Source organism: Dermochelys coriacea, chromosome 3, assembly GCF_009764565.3.
Source record: "Dermochelys coriacea isolate rDerCor1 chromosome 3, rDerCor1.pri.v4, whole genome shotgun sequence".
In the NCBI taxonomy this organism is placed as follows: Eukaryota; Metazoa; Chordata; order Testudines; family Dermochelyidae; genus Dermochelys; species Dermochelys coriacea.
In genome coordinates, this window is record NC_050070.1 from 156,692,576 (window position 1) to 156,711,566 (window position 18,991).

Sequence of the window (18,991 nt, forward strand, 5' to 3'; positions counted from 1 at the left end):
AATATAAATTTGAATTTTTCGAGTGCTTGCTCGTTTCCATTCCACATTAGGAGAACACCAGTTACGGAAAAGGTAACTCTTTTATTCAGAACTGTTTTTAGGTTGTCTTCACAAAACCAGATTTCACAAGCATTTAATTTAGAACATGTTCTTTGTATTATAAAGTAGGTCTGTTGAAACTCTAAAAATGTGCTGTGCAGTACACTGTCTTCATCTAGCATTTCACAGTCACGTAGTTATGTAAATCCGTGTCAGCCTATTGAAATGCAGGCCACGATTTTCAAAAATGTTGAATACCCAGCATCTCCTGCTGACTTCATTGGGTGTGTGCTCATTGCTTCTGAAAATCAGACCACTTATTTGGATGTTTAAATACAGATTCAGATCATAACCTCAGGCACCCATTATTTTGAAGGTATGAACTGAAAACTATTGAAGTGGTAAGACCATTGCAAAAAGGCAGAAAATTCATAGATTAAATTGCTAATATGTAGCCACAACAAAACACACATACGTTCTAGTATAAAAGGGCTAAATATTTAAACATCTCTGAAATATGCCCATGACAACAATCTTAATTGGCTCTTGTTCTGTTGTATGCTGTGCGGAAAGCAGCTGAGGTAGCAATATTGTCACAGATCCATTTCCAGTAAGGTACAGTGGCTGGCAGCCTGTCAGATTGTCTGTCTGCATTATACACAACCATGTGCTTGTACAGTTGCATCCCACAGTTAAGATTGTCTGTTAGATTATGGATATCACTAACTGTGTCAGGCAACCATGCCAGTGCATAATCTGTCTGTAGTATACATAAGGAGTTGGTGCTTTTGTTCACGCTAGTGAGGGAAATTATGCTAGCATGTCTGTTCTAGCTAGTGTACGCTATATGCAACTGTGGCAATCCATGGCAGATTTGTAAAATGGCTTACATTGCAGCTAGTGGTCACCCCAGGTAATATAGACAGGACAAGTTAACCTCATTTCTTGCAAGAACTGAAACCTTTGAAACAGAACCAGCTTTAAAAAGTAGGAAATCTTAAAAGGAGGCTTTTTCCTCTCTGATGCAACAGTAAGTATATTACACAGTTTTACAGAACGTCATGGGGCTTCACTATTGACATAGTGTTCAATAGTTCATTTGTTGCTCTGACTTCAGCAGTATGTATGGTAGGATTGCTACATTGGTGTGGAATCTGGTTGTGGCAGACACACATCACAAAATGTGAAAGGTTGTGTAAGCCTTTCTTTTAAGTAATGCACAAAAATGCCCTTTTAGCCTGACTACTGAGAATGTTTTCAGCAGAACTAAATTTGACGGAATTCCTCAGTCCATGGGACAACTACTTTCTATACTCCAGAATCCTCTTGGTTTAATAGCCTCATGTGTGTTTGTTTCTGATTCCTGTTGCACTGTTGTGACTCAGCCACCACACAATGCAGGATTGAGAGGGTGAGTGCAGGTGCATGAGAAGACTTTTTATCTGCTGCTGAAACTTTCTGTATAAAAGCTTGACCATTGTTAAAACTCTTGTTTTCATCTGTCTTGCGTTGTCTATCTCAGGCCTTGTCTAATTGTGAAAGTTGTACTGATAAATCCCCTTGAGTGTATACTCTTAAATTGGTTTGAGTGAATTATATTAATTTAGCTTAACAATATTCCTCACCAATATAAACTTAAATTGATACATCAGTAAGGAATTGACTTATACTAAATCAACATCAGTCACTCTTAAATGGATTAACAAGTGTTCATCAAAGGTGATTGCACAGATTTGACCAAACATCTCAATTGTGTGTACACAGCCCCTCGGTTTATTGCTGCTACAAAACAGATGGAGTTCACATAATTTTTCTGAGTCCATAGAAATGTCTGTTGGCTTTCAGCTGCAGAATAGTAGACTCTTGTGAGATGTCTCTACAATAGATATTTAGGGTAAAATGTTCAAGTGCCCTAAATGATAGGAGCTCAAATACTGTTTTCAAAAGTGACTTGGGCACTTAGGCTGCTACCTCATTTTTGAAAATAGGACTTGAACTCCTAAATTAAGAAGGTGTCTTACTCTTAACCCCAAACACACCTGATACTCTTTGAAACACACAATAGTCCTGTTTGCAATAAATTATTTGCAGTAAAACCTAATATGCAAAACTCATTGAGTTTCAGGCTCATGTGATCATGAGACAATCAAGATGATATTCTTGTGCTATGGTTGTACGCTGATGCACGTCCCACTGAAGTGAATGGAAAGAGTTCTGTTCACTTCAGTGGGCATTGGCTAAAGCCCATATTTGGGCCACATTTTCTTTTGTGGTGAAGCAGCTTTGCACATCTGCACTAGAAGAAAGCAGTCTGAAAATGACTGACTAGCCACGGGAGGGTCACATCAGTTTATGGGAATCCTCTAGAGCCAGCATAGTGGGATATGTGTTTGGGTAAGGTAGAATAGATACATGAACCTGAGCAGCTTCATGAGCCTCTTGCGGATGTTAGCAGTCATTAAAGATTAGAGAAGCCTTCAGACAGTTCTAACCTTACACCAAGGGGACTGACCAAGCCTTTTGCACAGCCAGAGCAGATCAGGGAATGCAAAGGTGTTTTAAATCCACATTTGCAATTCCTTCCTGAGCTGTATTGTGCAGTCCTCTGCTGCAGGTGATATTACTTGGAGGCTATTGTGTTCTTAGATGCTGAGCTATCCACAAACACCCTGCCATTCCAGACCCATCCTGACAGGGATGAGTGGTTGTATGGCTGGGGAAAAATGACCTATTTAACATGACATGGTATCCAATTACTTATATGCTTAAGACATCCTCATTTGCCCTCCTGTAGTTTCTCAGGCACCACTTCTTTCCCCCCCCATTCCACTATCGCTGCTGCGATTCAGTGCACAGCAGGGAGGGAGTGGTGAGCTGGCCATCTCATGAATTCTCTCCAAGTGAAGGTCTTTTCGGAAGGTCTTTTTCGTTCTGCAGATGGCATTTTCTGGTTGAAGTGGTAGTTCACATTGACCAAAAGTAGCACAATAAGACGGCGTATGAATCACAACATCATCACATGCACTCCAGCACATCCCAGGTACTTATCTACTGGATCAACCATGCCTATTGTCGTGTTTGTATTTTATTTTGTTCAACATCAGTCTCTATCTTCTAAGGACCACATCTATCCTCCTGTTACAGCACAGGAGGTATGTGACCACTGGAACCATGCTCAGCTACAGATGAGTGGGCTCCTGCCATTGTTGTGCTGGGTTCATCATTGTCCATGTCTTTCCTACCGCTGCTGTTTGTGGCTGGCTGATCTGAAAATCTTATCAGGGACAAGAATGTGCAAATGATACCGACAGCTATGCAGTCCTCACCACTGTTGGTTTGTTGTGTTTCATGGGCATGGCCTGTGGATTTTTTTTTTCCCCCCCCAAGCACTCTTTTACTACTTGCTTTTTTGACATGCTAAGTCTGGAATCTTTGGAAAAGTGAGTGTGACGTTTAAACTGCTATGTCACTTGCGCACTTTTGAGAATTTTACCTTAGGAATCCAAAGGACGTTCTCGCACCATGGTGTAAAGTCAGGAACTAATATTTATCCTGACACTGTAATGTTCGTTAAATCAGTAGTCTTTGCCCGTTCATTAAGCAGAATGCCTTGCTGTGATGATACCCACTTGGTTTCGCTCGCTACTGATGTGCAGTGGGGACAACTTCCTCTTGGCTGTCTGAGCAGGCTGGTGCTGACTGTAATACTGTAAAACAGAAAAGCTGAAGGCAGCAATTGCTAGAGGGCCAGAGTAGCCATTTGTTTTTTGTTTTTGTTTTTTTTAATTTTGCAAAATCTGCTTTGAAAATTAAAACACAAACCATATCCTCTTGACTTCTAAGTGCCGTCTTTGATAAAGCTATCACTCAGTAGGACACTTAACCCTTGTAACATTGCATTGTCATTGGTGTAGCTCCACTGGTGGTGGCAAGAGTGGAAGTGCTAGTGCAGACTTGCCAGCAGCAGACTATTCTAGCGCTATCACCAGTGGGAATTGGAAGAAAAATGCTAGTGTGGACACAGCCTTAGGTCATGACAGGATGTCTCAGATTCTGTATCTCAATCAGTGTAGTACTGTATTGTCTTTAAAATCGCTTTAATTCCTTTGTTTGACCACTGTTGTCGTCTTGTCAGCTGGTACAATCATTCTTTCAATATCTAGCTCACAATGTGTTTAGAGTACAGAAAATGATATAAAGGCTTTGCCAATGTGCTGGTGTGTGTTGGAAATTATGAAACGTATCTGGAATGGGGAGTGAGTCTCTGAAGCGATCTTAGTAAGAGAGGGTGGGACTGATTTGGCCTCTCTGCTTTTGCTCCTATATGCTGCTCTGACCACATGGCATTGGTGCAGGTAGCTCTGCACTACATATCCCAGTGCATAGGGGTGGGAGGAGGAGGTGTTCCCATAGTGCTAGGTGCTGCACGGATTCTAAGCTGCTGCATAGCCCTTATTTAGCACTGGGGAGGCTGCCATAAGTTACAGAAGCACACAGGGCCGCTTGAGCCATTTCAGTCCTGCAGCAGCCCAGAATCTGAAAGAGACAAAGGTAGCATAAAGCAACCTTTGCCATCCTTTTCCCTGGTGTGCGCCTCTTGGGTGTTACTGCACAGAATCTAGCCAGGTGTGTTTTGAAAGGAAATTCTCAGGGTATATCTGCATTGGAGCCAGGACAGTGAGCGCCAGCTTCTGTAGATCTACTGGCGCTAGCTGTATTCGAGCTAGCTCACTAAAACTAGAAGGGAGGATGCCGTGGTGTGGGCTTCACAAGCCTGCTTGATTCCCCTGAGTACGTATTTGCCTCTGCAGCTTGCATTGAAGCTCTCACCACTGTGTCCTCTCTTCTATTTTTAGCGAGCTAGCTAGAGTACAGCTAGTGTGGGTATATCAACATAAGCTGCCATTCACATCCCTCACTGCAGTATAGATGTACATTCAAATATGGTGACCTGTAAATTTTATTCTTCTGTGCTATTTCCCTGAAATAATTCTTTAATAATTTAAACAGAATAGTTGACTTCTTACAAAAGCATTAAAAGAGAGTTCTAAGTAGACATTATTAAAAAACCATCAGTGTTGTGGTGAAAGAAGTTAACAGTTATAAGTAAAACTAGGTGGTTATAGAAGATTTTTTTTCTCAGTACGTCTGTCTCAGCCCATCTCTTCTCAGATAGTTCAGTTGTTAATGCAGCAGTAAGCCTGTGTTTCTCCTAATTCTTTCACTGGAATCCAGAACTGTTTTTAGGAATCTGTGAAAGCACCACCATCTAATGATTGATTAGTACTGTGCAGATAGGTCTCTGCTTGGTTTAATGCTAAATTTAAAAATATCTTGTCAGAAGAGGAGGAAGTTGTGTCTCTTCCCTGGATGACTTTTTGGCTCCCCCATAAGGGGCTGGGTCTTCCTGGCGGAGCTAATCCTCATGCTCAGTGGGAACTGATCTGTATTCGTGTATTTGTTCCTTAAAGAATTTCCTTATGGTAGCATTGATCTCAGTGGATTGCCCTGAGTCTGTTTGTCACTGAGTTCTCAGTAGCTCACAAAGCCAGAATTACCACAGGATGTTTGATTAGGTGACTTGCATTGGAAGCAATATTAGGTAAAGTCTTGTTTCTGTAGCTCCATCGCTGGAACCAACACAGTACTTTGATCAATGCAACCTGTGGATTTGAAGATGCCTTGAAAAATCACTGCTAGGGGCCGGATTGTTCATAGGTGGGGTTTATCATGTGACCTGTATTCAGTGTGTCTCAGTAGCTGCTCAAAGCATTTAACAATGGTTGCCTTTAACGTTTGAAAGAAACCATATTCACTGCAGTTGTCTGCTGTTGTTGATAACTACAGAAGAAATGTACTTAATTAGAATATATAAACTGAAGGCACACCAACAACATAAAAATCACACTTCTGTCTGAAAATCCCTTACCTGCAGTTGTTACAAGTCACAATGTTACTGTGACTGAAAACTGGAAAAAACTATTTTTCTTTATCCTGTCATATTTACTTTGTGTAGTTGATAGCTCTAAGGTACAAGAATTTTCCCTGTTTCCCCTGGTTTTTTGGAGTATTTCACACAGTAACAGGGCAGAGAAACATTTTTTTTCAAGACCTAGAAAAAGGTGATTGTCAAACTGTCAAGGGTCCTCCTAGAATGATCTAGAGATAGGTATGGCACTTGAAACTACTTTAAACTTTTTAAAAAGGAGTTCAAATTGCATCCCTTTAAACAAAGATTGTGAAACTGTATTAAAACAAACCACTTGAAATATGTTTTGAAATCTCCACTGATATGAATATTGAATCTGTGATCCCGGTGGGCATCCATTTTACTAATTCCAAGGGGAAACACTGCCCAATAACACGTTTCAAAAGCAGTAAGATCAGACACAGAGAACAGCCGGAAACTTCCACACTTCTTTTGGTAAGAAATTAAAGCATTGAATGGGTATATATACTGAAATGCTTTTTTTGGGGGGGGGGGAATCAGTGTTAGAGAAGGGGGTTAAATACCAAACCTACCCAAAGAGCAGTGGAAAACCTCTGCTCTTCTCTCTCACCTGCTGTAGCTGCTTATTGTCTGACTGCATCCTTGCTATGTGTCATCAGTATCACAATATAGCTCTTCCTTGCTGTATAGTTTCATATCTAAATATTTTATATGGAAGGAATTTTTAAATAGTAACTTATGATTTTTAGTTGTATTTTATATTTATTGGTTTAAAAATTTTTTACGTGGGCCCGGAGCAGAATATTTAAATAAGTGTCAATTTGGATGCTGTTTGCTTAGTCTTGTCTTTTCCTCTTTGGAAGAGCATATGAAACCAAAGAACTCTATTGAACATATCATATTCCTGTGAAGTATACAGGCAATGAAACCTTTTCCATTTAGACTCTTCTGTTGGATTGTCAAGGATGGTGTGGAATAAATTAGCTTGGTTTTGAAGATATTCAATCTTGTGAATATTGCATTGAAGCATTTCAGAAAAAACTGTCTTAAAATTTTAACAATGAACCAGATGTTTATGATGGGTTGCATGGATCACTTCTTACACTGAATGAACTCCTCTTGCAGTTTAGTGGCCTGTGTGAAGCGTGTTGGTCACTAACTAGTTCCTAGTGGAGACAAGTGTACATGGCAACATTTGACACTTTTATAACACCTTTATTCAAGGACCTCAAAAGTCTTTTAATGAACTAAGCCTCAATAATGGCACACAGCAGAATTACACTGTTGGGAGAGTCTGTCCAGAACAAGTTGAGCACACTTTCTGGGGTCTGGTGCAGTAGGAATCGTATACTACTGTGCCCCATGCTACATCTATTTTGGGTGTAGAGGATTTTGGGGCAGTCAGTTGATGCACATTAATATTTTTGTGTGTAAATGGCTTTGGTTGTGGGAGGACAAAAAACTAATTGCTGTGATACAACTTGTAGCTTCTTAAATCTGTTGCATTTTTCTTAGCCTCTTCAACATTGCTGCTCTGAGTTTGAGATGTATTAACTGGTGCCCCTTTCCTTTCTCCTTTCCTACCTTCTTCTATTCCCTTGCAAACAAAAATCTAGCAAATGGAAAGGTGACAACAGCAGCGTAAGCTGCCTGTGCATCAGCCCAGATGGAAAGATGTTACTTTCAGCTGGTCGAACTATCAAATTGTGGGACCTGGAGACCAAAGAAGTCTACAGAGTAAGTGAATTTTTTTAGTACTGGATCTAAAAAAACCCTTCCCTGATTAAACTGACTTCGTGTGGCTAGTATTTCCTGATGCAGCATGTCCCAGTTGTGTTGCGTATAAAGAAATAATTGTCAGTCCAGGGGCTGCTGGAAGTTGCTGCTATGATGATACCTTCACACTGTGGTTTGACTTGCTAACAGTTGAATGAGGACACTAAATTCCTTGGCTGTGTCTTAGTGTGCTGTCAGTAGCCCCTTTGTAAGCCAATATTAACGTAAGCTTCATATGGCTCCTTTTCACTGGATGCATTTTTTGCGTGTTCTCCTAATTCTGACTATAGAGATGTAAAAATAGACCAAACCAGCTCCTTTCAGATGTGACAATGGACTCTGCCAGCAGCATTCAGCAGAGACCCAGTGCTATTAGACTTCAGACAGCATCTTTCCAATCTTAATGTAACCGGCTACATTATTAATCTGTTACCTAAACAGGTTGGGAGGCATAGTAGCAAATCTTCATGAGAAGATGAATAGACGGGGAAGTAACTTTGGGCAGTAACAGCACTACCTGTGTAGCACTGCCTCATTGGGTAGTCCCACAGGGGACTTTGTAAAATACAGAAGGTTGTTGGGGAGGATGACTTTTTTCTCTCAATGTTTTTTCCCAACCTGAAATTCCACCTATTAGTCTGTCTCTTTTCCTTGTGTAACCTCTTTCATTTCTCTCTTGATGAATATCATGAGGTTCAAGAAACCCTTCTTGGAGATTTATAAACTCAAGGCAGCTGGATTCTATTTCTAACTGAAAACACTGCAGAAATGTCTTGACTTATTCTGTAATACTTGGATTTGACCTGTGCAGCTTGTATAATGTTCCTTGTCACAGCTTAAACATCAAAATTTTACTATATGACTGCTCCTCGCCATCCCATCACAAGTAAAATTTCATTTTCTCTAGAATTTCACAGGCCATGCAACAGCAGTTTCATCACTAATGTTCACCACGGTACGACCTCCGAATGAAAGTCAGCCCTTTGATGGAATTACAGGGCTCTATTTCTTGTCTGGAGCAGCACGTGACCGGTTACTCAGTGTATGGTATGTAGGCTTTTCTTGTGACAATCTGTTGATACTCAGTTTGAGCATAGACTTTTCACAAAAGTATTAATTGAATTCTGTTGCTCATAGATAAACAGAAGGGTTATTCTGGTTTGATGCAATGATGATTCAACTGTGGTTTCAATTCACTGACAATCAAATGAGGATGTGAATTTCCTTGGCTGTGTCTGAGCATGCTACCTGTAGACCCTACTCAAGACTATAATACATGCTATGAGCATGTTACATGACTGACTTCTTTGCTCTTAGTGTCTTATTTTTAAAAAAGTGTGTGTTTAAAAATTCACATTTTCTTTGCACTTGGGGATTGTTTTGTACAAGAATCTTGACTAAGTGTTTGGTGTTTTTTTTATTTTTTTAAAGTAATTTACGGTTTGGGGCTAGAATACTCTTAGGAGTTTGAGAACTTAATATGATTGGCATGGTCAGCTTTGAATAGTTAAAGCACTTTTTAATAGTTAAGTCTTTAATCCACATAGAGCTGGGTTGTAGATGGTCACTGTTTAGGGAATTTATAATATTGTGCTCTCCTTCAGTGATGATGCAGAGGGTAGCAGAGTAACGAATGTTTTTTCTTACTATGCTAAATATGTGCTATTTGTGTCTCCAGGCAGATCAGATCAGATAGGAAAGACAAGAATGCTGTGATGTCTTTTACTGTTACAGATGAGCCAGTCTTTATTGACCTAACAGTGTCAGAAAGCAAAGAGGAGGTAAGAGAAGTAGTTTGCACTTGTACATTTCGGTTTCAAGTTTTCAGTGCTGATTTCTTGTTAATGTTGGAAGAAAACACTTTGGTGTGTGATAAGCAAGGATGAATGTTGAATGCGAATTAATGGATTTGTTTGAGAACTGAACTTAGACTAGGGAGCTACATAGTAACAGCATTCAGACTTCCCTATCTTAAATGTTTTTCAGCATTCTTGTTAATAATGTGAAAATGTTAACTGACTTATAAAATTGAAACAAGTTATTATCAATCAGTTACTTGCCACATCTTGTAGCACAAAATAAGCATGTTTCTTTCTGAAATAGGGGTCAGGTATTGCCATGGTTTTCCTGAAATGAGGAGGCAAGGACAATCCCACTGAATTTTGAATGAATTACAATTTAATATGTTGTATCAGATATGCATTCCATAAGTCAGATTTTTAGCACGTTACGATGTTCTGCAGGAAACTTCTACATAAAAGAATTGGGGAATTGAAGCACATCTTCAGATGATACATCTGAAGCATGTTCAATAACATTTCAGTCTCTATTTAAGCCACAATGCTCTTTCCTACATCCTTTACTTTCCTTCTTAAAATGCACTGTCAAGCCAAGTTTTCTACTTTTTCAGCCATTACTGTAGAGATCTCAGACAGAATATGATATATTATATGTATACCCGTTAATTAGCCAAAGAGGTATGTATGGCTGACTTGCTGCCTCGCATATATGTTCTTCTATAGAAACAGCCTCCATGTATATATGCTGAAAATCCTGCTTTATTAAACAGTTACCAAACCTATGCCTCTCCACTTGAGCCCAAGCCATTTTAGTAGGATTGCCCATATCAGTGGTACTTCAGTAGGTTTAATTTAAGTTCCTACCATAGTAGCATATGTTGTTTTCTCATGATGTATCAATGACTGGAAGTTTGTTCTCTGATCTAATAAAAACCATATGTTGTGACTTTCTTTCAGCCAGTGAAGTTAGCAGTTGTATGCAGAGATGGACAGTTGCATTTATTTGAACACATCTTAAATGGGTAAGTTGGTATTTAAAAAAATTCTAAGTTCTTTATGTTGACCTTGTATTTAAGAACGTGGGGATACTGCAAGGCAGTTCATAGTCATTTCCAAATATGGTCCTGTTCAGGTCTTAAACTGTTACATCCTGGTCATAAGATAGGACCCAGTTGCTTCTTGGACACGACGCTTGTTTCTCAGAACTTGTGTTCTATAAAGTTGGTACCTTGCATATGTAACTGTGGGAGACTGTTATCTAGTGGCTAGAGCAGAGGACTGTGAAAATTAGTTTCTTGTATTCTACACTCATCTCTGCTATTGACTGTCACATTAGACAAGTTGCTTAACCTCCTTGAGCCTCTCTTAACCCACCTTTAAAATTATAAACTGAGATTGAGTTGATTGGAGAGCTGATAGAAGGTGCTCTAGAAGTGCAAAGTATTATTGTTTTTAGCTAAATCTGTTTTGATTAAATCATTTCTTTTCAGATACTGCAAAAAGCCCTTAACATCAAATTGTACTATCCAGATAGCAACGTCTGAAAAGGACAGTGATGTCACACCAAAACCAGTCCCTATTCTAGCAGCTGCATTTTGCTCTGACAAGCAGTCGTTACTGCTTGTGTATGGAAACACCTTACAACCCATCATTGAGAGAGTGGTATGTAAAGCCTATTTGATTTGGAACCTAATGTTTTGTAAGCATGTAACACAAACTCCCAACTACTCTCTGAATGGAGGAATTTTTAATTTGGACTTGCATAGCGAGGTAAAGCCACTCTTTTCTGTGGTGTGTTCAGTGCCCTCAGTACAGCTGTCTGAAAGAAAATTTGATTCTGCTTTCTTTTATTAAATACAATATAGCTAATGTTGGGGGTATTTCCTGCTATTGTTCCAACAGGCATTGTTGAGCACTCCATTTGAGCAACTTTAAAACTGGTGTTTATCAATTAAGCTTCAGTTGAAGATCCTCCATTACCTGAACAAGTTCCCTTGAAAGGCATAGGAATCTGGTGACTTGAGGAAAAGCAAAGCTTTCCTGAAGTAACCGAAATTTCACTTTCCTTCCAATGCCTGCTGAGTTATTTCTAACTTGTTGAAGTAGTTTCATGAGTCACAGTGGCATGTTAAAATGATGTGGACTGTTTTTCTTTTCTTACCATGTTAGTCCTTGAACAGCGCTGAATCTCACATATGCTTGATAAGGGACGTTCAAAAGACCATGGCACTTCAAACAGAAATGTCTGTAACAAAGGTGAGTGGTGTATGAAATATCATCCTAGATCCTATTCCGGGTTTATATTTATCAATACTAAACCTTGCATTTTAGCAGGGAAGATAGGGTTCTACATTGGTTACTTCTGAGAAGTTCAATAACAAATAGCATTCCTTGAACAAAATGCATCTCATTGGCTTTTACTGGTCCTAGCGCACAGTGCTTAGATGGAGATAGGGTATTGCGGACTAGGACTACTACTGCCTTCATCTCTGTATTTAAGATGAGCCATCTCCATTTTTGCCAGTTAGGTGCAGATCCTTGGGTCATGAGAAGTTGCCCTTGCAGCTTTCAGTTGGGCAAGGTTTGGGTGCTCTTGTTTTAGTATTTCTGTAAAATTAATCCTGCCTTTTTTGTAGATTCTTAAATCGGGTATCCTGGCTTTTCTGTGAAGTGGCCTTCATATGTTCCAATTCCCAGGGATACAGCACCTGGGAATGTGAACTTGAAATCTTACACAGCAATGTCTGTTGAGACCATTTTCCACCTCTGGCCCAGGGTATTAAAAGGGGAGGCTACCTTGAAGATACTTATCAGTAAGTGGCTTTTGGTGAAGGGTGTTGTCGCTGTATAATCCCTGCCCCTGCCTTTGCAACTTGGGAATCTCAGCTTTCTTCAGGTTAAGAATTTCTGAATTAGTGGAAAGAACAAAAAGGCAGTTGAGGCTGCTCCCCCTTTTGTACCCTGGGAACCCTGAATTATGGTATGAGTTGGCCCAATGGACACTCTGCTCAGAAGATTCCTGGCTTGTAGACTCAGTGCACTTATCCCACAAGTGTAAATGTATAGAGGCGGCATTTTCTCAGACTACACTTACTGATAACTCTTGAGTTGACCCACCAAGAATCTGTGGCACACTTAATTTTAGTGTACGAGTTGGCTTATTGGGTTTCGGACTACTACTACATCTCTGGGTTTCTGTGAGCCAGATGTGGGCTTGTGTTCTTTTGTAGTCATGAAGCCAATGATAGATGCACTAAAGTGAAAGCTATAGGGAATCTTGGGCTTGCCATGATGACCTTCGTCTTGGTTTCGCTTATTGCTGAATTCCATGAAGACACATTTCTCTTGGCTGTCTGAGCATGCCTTCTGGAGAAGAGTTCCATGTGTCATGCACTTGACACTGTCCTACAAATATCTGTAGCTAGAGTAGGTTTCAAAACTACATCTGCTGTACTGTAACAACGTAAAATTGGAGTATCACTTTTTGCCTACTACATCTAAATCTTACTAGAAGTGAAGTGATAAATGGAATTTGCTACAGTCATTATAGTAGTCTGCACTGGTGTACTGACAGCTAGTGCTGCTGCTTATTGGGAACCGGTCATATCTCGAAGCAAGAAGGATTAGGTTGGGTCAGTGCTGGAATGGATGATCTGGAAGTAAATAGGTTTCTGCAATAAGTGATTATTGGAGTTTTGTACGTGTCACGCTTCCCCGCATCTCCACTGATCCAGTGTGATCACGGTGCTGCTGGAGGTGCTGACTTCAAGTTAAGACTTACAACTCAACTTCCTTGTGTTCATTAAAGATCCCATGGCTTTTCTTTTTGTGATAAAGGGTTGCTTATTCAAGCATCCTGGTCTGATTTAATTACTTGTATTCTGCCTCCCTAAATGAGAACCACTGCTCTAGGGTGCAAATTTACTTGATTGCACACACTCTTCTCTCCCCCCCCCCCCGCCCTTTTTGTCTGTTATAATTTATGCCCTCTCTCCTGCTGCACAAGTACATATACAGTAACACCTCGCTTAACGTTGTAATTATGTTCCTGAAAAACGCGACTTTAAGCTAATCCAGTTTCCCCATAAGCATTAATGTAAATGGGGAGGGAGGGGAGGGTTAGGTTCCAGGGGAATTTTTTTCACTGGACAAAAGACGTACGTGTGTGTGTGTGTGTGTGTGTGTGTGTGTGTACATATATAAACCTATACTACACACACACAGTATAAGTTTTAAACAAACAATTTAATACTGTACACAGCAGTGTTGATTGTGAAGCTTGGTTGAGGTGGTGGAGTCAGAGGGTGTGATATTTCCCAGGGAATGCCTTGCTGCTAAATGATGAACTAGCACTTGACTGAGCCCTCAAGGGTTAACACGTTGTTGTTAATGCTGCCTGACGCTCTACAAGGCAGCCTGAATGAAGGGAGGAGACATAATAGACGCATGGCAGTGGCTGCAAACATTCCCTGCAGAAACTGAACACAATAATGAACCCACACTATCCCTCTGGAACGCACCACTCCCTCCACTTTACAAAGTGCTGGGGGGTGGGGGTGTGTGTGACAGTCACACTGTGTGTGTGTGTGTGTGTATGTGTGAGAGAGAGACGCACATTGCCCATTTAAGTATGACCCCACTCTTAAGTACACTGCCTTTTTAAGTAGATCAGCAAATTGAGACAGCAGCTGCTGCCAGCAAGCTCCCTCCATCCTAGTCCTGAGCGCCGTCATGTACCCACCCTGCTTTGTGGAGATGGGGTACATAAGCTGGGGGAGGGGGACACCCTGACATCAGCACCCCTCTTCCCCCCACCGCATGCACAGCAAGCAGGCGGCTCCTGGGAGCAGCTCCAAGGTAGAGGATAGGAGCAGCACACGGCAGTGGGGGGAGGGACATCTGAACTGATAGCCTGCTGGAAGGGTGCCGCACAGGGAATATAAGGGAGCTGATGGGTAGCTGCTGACTAACCCTGGTTCCAAGCCCCCACCAGCTAGCTCCAGTAGGCTGCTCTTCCTGCAAGCAGTGGACAAAGCAAGTAGTTGCCAAACTATGTTATAAGGGAGCATTGTGCGACTTTAAACAAGCATGTTCTCTAATAGATCAGCAATGTAACAATGTTGTCCCGGTTAACGTTGTTTCGTTAAGTGAGGAATTAATGTACCAATAAAAATAAATCAACATGCAACTCACTAAATATTAAAAACAGTAAATCATTGATTCAAACAGAGCCAGCGAATGATCCATTGTAATAAGAGCAAAAGCAAAACTGCAATTGTGGTTGATGCTTACAATTAAATGTACGAACCACATCGTAGCAAACATATTAAAGTACAGATGGCAACTACTTTGTATAATGCTTTGCAAGCTTAACAGAAACCCATCAAAATGCACACTACCCTCTAGAGTCAAATGCACAGCGCCATCCAGGCCCTGATGTGTCTGGAGGAATCCGGGTCGCTAATTATGCATTGCTGTGGGTAATCTGTGTGCAGGAAATCTTTAAAATTTTTTTCCTCTAAAGTTTATCAGCCCCCCTGCACTCCTTCCCCCCAGAATACATGCACCTCCCCAAGGGGTCCTGCCCCCCAGTTGGAGAATCTCTGCCCTAGTGATCCACTAATTTCCCTAAACTGTTGTATGGTGATGCTGTTAAATGGTTGCTATCTTTCAGTGATAGATAAGGCAATCCTTTTTGAAGGTGTTAGATTTTCTACACTTACTATGTATATTTCCAGCAAAGATGCAAGTGTTTCTGTTAAGTGTAATTAGGAAACACTTCCTCTAGTTGAACACCCTGGAATATAAATAAACGATTCTCACTTGGTGTGTAATTAGCCCAATTACAAATATTAATTGAGTTAGTTCAGCAAATGGTTCACTGAGATCAACCTTAAACTTCATTATAGGACTTTCCTGTCTTAATACCAGACATGGATTCTGAGAAGAGATATTCATACATAGCAGGGAATGGTTTTACCATGTGTGTGGGTCTGAAACAATAAACCAGTGTTTTGGACTACAGAAAACAAACATGAACATGTTTCCTATTTGTGTGTATGTGGATGTCTATTTGTCACTAGGTAAAAACGCCAATTGTGAACAAAGACGCCAAAGTTTTAGTGCCTGGAATTCCTGGACATAGTGCAACCATCAAATCTCAGTCCTCTGGAATGCAGAAAATGGAAAGCAAAAGAAAACCTGGAGACAAAGAGGTAATCAAAGTGCTCTTACCAAACAGTAATAAGCATGCCAGATTGGACTGTTTCCCTTTTTGGCCAAAATAATCATCCAGAGCTAACTGTTGTACTATCACTTGATATGAATTGGCTTCATCTGGGATGAGCTCTCCTGCAGCTGTGAATCACGGCAGTCTTGTATCCAAGTACTAGACGCCCACAAATCTACCAGGTTGAAGAACTTTGTATTCTTGCCTTCTCTCTTCTAGAGCATGTTGCTGGGCTTTGAACCCCCACTTCTCAACACAGATGCCATATTCCCCTTCTCCAGCTCTGCTTGCTCCTTCCTTCCTGAATGTGTCTGCTATGCCATGAGAGATAAGAACTTGTCCTGCTTAAAAAATATAGCAAGATAGGACTTGACATCGAGAACTGTTGCAGAGGGTTCAGTACCCTGCTTCAGCTGGTGGCTCAAAAAACACTTCTGAGAAAACATAACTGATAGAGTCCAAGCCTTATATATTTGGTTGAAGTGACCACTGCCCATATTTATTTCTTTTGCAGGATAGCATTGAAGACCGTCTTGGTGCAATGGATATTGACACTGTGAAAATAAAAACAAAAGGTGGCCTTCCACAAACTGACAGCTTTGCAGTGCTTTTGGTTCAGGGCTTGGAAAGCAATGATCCCGATATTTTAAATGTAAGTGTTATAAGAGAACCACGTGATGCTCAAGTTATTCTGCTTAGACTTGTGAAGTGGCTTCTTGTACATACTAGGCTGTATGACTAGTGTTTAAATTTGCCACTTCCTCTCTTCTGTTTTTTTGCATTATCCCACTGCCTTGCAGCATAGAAACAGTAGTTCCATTATGTTTATCTGTCATATATATTGCTTTAATTGATGACATTTGCTATGTTTTTTTCTATTTGATCTGTTTTGCAAGATGTCTTCTGGATCCTCCCCCCAACTGAACCCCTGGATTTCAAAGCTAATTGGTTTGTTATATACAACATAGAAATGTAGGGCTGGAAGGGACTTTGGAAGGTCTTTTTAGTTCTTCACCTCACATTGAGGCAGGACCACATACAGTATATCTAGACCATCCCCGGCAGGTGTTTGTCTAAATTATATTTAAAAACCTCCAGTGATGTGTATTCCACAACCTCTCTAGGTAACAAGTTTCAGTACTTAACTTTCTAACTATATAAAAATAGTTTTTCCTAATATGTAACTTAACTTTCCTTTGCTACGGATTAAGCTGATTGATTGCTTCTTGTCCTACCTTCAGTGAGCATGGAGAACAATTGATCACCATCCTCTTTGTAACATATTTCAAGACTGTTACCAGGTCCCCATCTGTCTTCTTTTCTCAAAACTAAACAAACTTTCTGCACAGGTCAGGTTAAAAATGGTTATCTAACTATAAATTCTGTAGTGTCACAGTTCACCTGTTCTTCCATTAATATTAATAATGTGTAACTTTTTCCTTTTGGGTTTGATTAGAGCATGGTTTCTACTTAGACCCAACTTGAGATCTTCTGAGTGGATATGCTTTGGATAAATAAGTATTGGAGGGCCCACAACTCAGCTGATGTAATAAACTTGCTGTTGCGGGTGTGTAGGAATAGGAGGGGTTAAATATTTAAGAGAACTTGGTGCTGCATTAGCAGTCCTGGGAGGCCTGAATCTGAAGTCCTTTATCCACAGGACAGGTGGACCACCGACAGTAGCAAGGAAAAGTTCCGTGCCTCAACCTTAACATGGAGTGGCTCCATGATGGATGAAATGAAGTTTTGTCCATGACCCAATCATTCCAGTATTTTTTTTTTCATGAACACTAAATTTACTGAAAAAACAGAACACCTCTGTAATGGGCAAACATGCTAGCAGCTTTTTTGCATATCCCTCAAAGAACTTGCTTGTCTCTTTAGGAAGTGCCCCATTAAAGATGACTCTGTGCTCATCTCCTCTCTAGCACACATGTCCTCAGACTTTTTACATACAAGGTTGAGATCTGAGTGTCAGAGCTACAAACCTCATCTTTTTCTGTCTCCTGTTGTTCTGTGCCCTGTAGATATGTCTTTGGTGTCCTTGATTGTATACATATATATTTATTGATGAATCTTTCTCTGATCTCATATTTTTCCCCCCTTCACAGAAAGTGCTTCAAACAAGGAAGGAAGCTTTAATAAAGAACACAATAGCTAAAATACCTGTACATGCTGTCATTCCATTGCTGCATGAGGTAGGAGAATTACTGCTGTAGAACTTCCGCTGTTGTAGAACAAGTTTAACTCTGGGCTTTTCCCCTTACTTGGGAAGTCCAAATATACACCTGCTTTTACTCCATAGAATCGGTGTGGAGGTTATCCAGTATTGAAGCAGTTTTTGTCTTGACTCTGACAGTTGTCTCCTGAGGCAAACATATGGAAACCATGTCATTCCCAGAGTTGGGCTTAGCCTCCTGGTTGTGTTAACGAGGTATTAACTCATCAGAGGCCAGCTTTGAGTAGTCTGACTTGTCACTGAAACGTTTAATTCAGGAGAGCTGAGTCAGGTTCTGCGTTACTCTGAAACCATGCAAAATAACTGCACATTCATTGGACTTGTCTCACTGTCAGTCCTGCTAGGGATTAACTGTGGTGTTTTTTCACAATAAAAACTGGGAAGATGGTTTTGTGAAGACACTGGCCTAGAACTCAGCACAACCAGGAACTGAACTCTGATCTCCTATCCCCTTCTGTGACTTCCTTTGAGACTATGGGTGACTTAATGAATATCTGCGCCTCAGATCCTCATGTATAAAATGGGGATAATGATCTACCTAAGAGGGTGGTGTGAGAATAACTTACTTCAGAGGCACTCAGCGATACTACAATGATGAGGACCTTATATGTACCTAGCTGGCAGGGTAGTAACAGTGTTACATTGAACTTGTACTTCCAGATGAGGGTGAAAATTTTGTTTGCAGTGCTTAAGTCCCATTGTCAGAAGTGACTTAGGAGTCCAAGTCCCATTGAGTTCCAATGATACTTGGGTTCCTAAGTACCTTGAGTCACTTTTGAAAATGGGTCTTAGAGCCTAAATCAGTTAGGATAAAAAATGTAACAGTGCTTAATTCTCTACATGTATTCAATTAGATTTGAAAAAAACACACCACTTGTATTTGGACTGAAACGTCTCGTGTGTAGCTTTACCCAGAAGTGGATTTCTGTTTTGAACTGATACCCCATTCAATCACTTGA

At 40.5% G+C, this 18,991-nt stretch overlaps 1 protein-coding gene and 3 non-coding genes across 4 annotated transcripts in view; all 4 read left to right on the plus strand.

Annotated features, from left to right (window-relative positions):
* Nucleotides 1-18,991, plus strand: part of WDR43 (WD repeat domain 43) — a 35,390-nt gene that overhangs the window by 9,939 nt on the left and 6,460 nt on the right. The window contains exons 4-12 of the mRNA XM_038397016.2: nucleotides 7,606-7,726; nucleotides 8,673-8,812; nucleotides 9,444-9,546; nucleotides 10,522-10,586; nucleotides 11,055-11,226; nucleotides 11,734-11,820; nucleotides 15,648-15,779; nucleotides 16,308-16,445; nucleotides 17,905-17,991. Of these exons, the coding sequence (XP_038252944.1) occupies nucleotides 7,606-7,726; nucleotides 8,673-8,812; nucleotides 9,444-9,546; nucleotides 10,522-10,586; nucleotides 11,055-11,226; nucleotides 11,734-11,820; nucleotides 15,648-15,779; nucleotides 16,308-16,445; nucleotides 17,905-17,991 (1,045 nt within the window). The remainder of the gene's footprint in view (nucleotides 1-7,605; nucleotides 7,727-8,672; nucleotides 8,813-9,443; nucleotides 9,547-10,521; nucleotides 10,587-11,054; nucleotides 11,227-11,733; nucleotides 11,821-15,647; nucleotides 15,780-16,307; nucleotides 16,446-17,904; nucleotides 17,992-18,991) is intronic.
* On the plus strand, nucleotides 3,650-3,727 carry LOC119854124. Its single transcript, XR_005292364.1, has one exon. It is a non-coding gene; the product is annotated as a small nucleolar RNA SNORD53/SNORD92 (small nucleolar RNA).
* Nucleotides 8,929-9,008, plus strand: LOC119854127. Its single transcript, XR_005292367.1, has one exon. It is a non-coding gene; the product is annotated as a small nucleolar RNA SNORD53/SNORD92 (small nucleolar RNA).
* Nucleotides 12,848-12,925, plus strand: LOC119854126. The gene has a single exon (XR_005292366.1). It is a non-coding gene; the product is annotated as a small nucleolar RNA SNORD53/SNORD92 (small nucleolar RNA).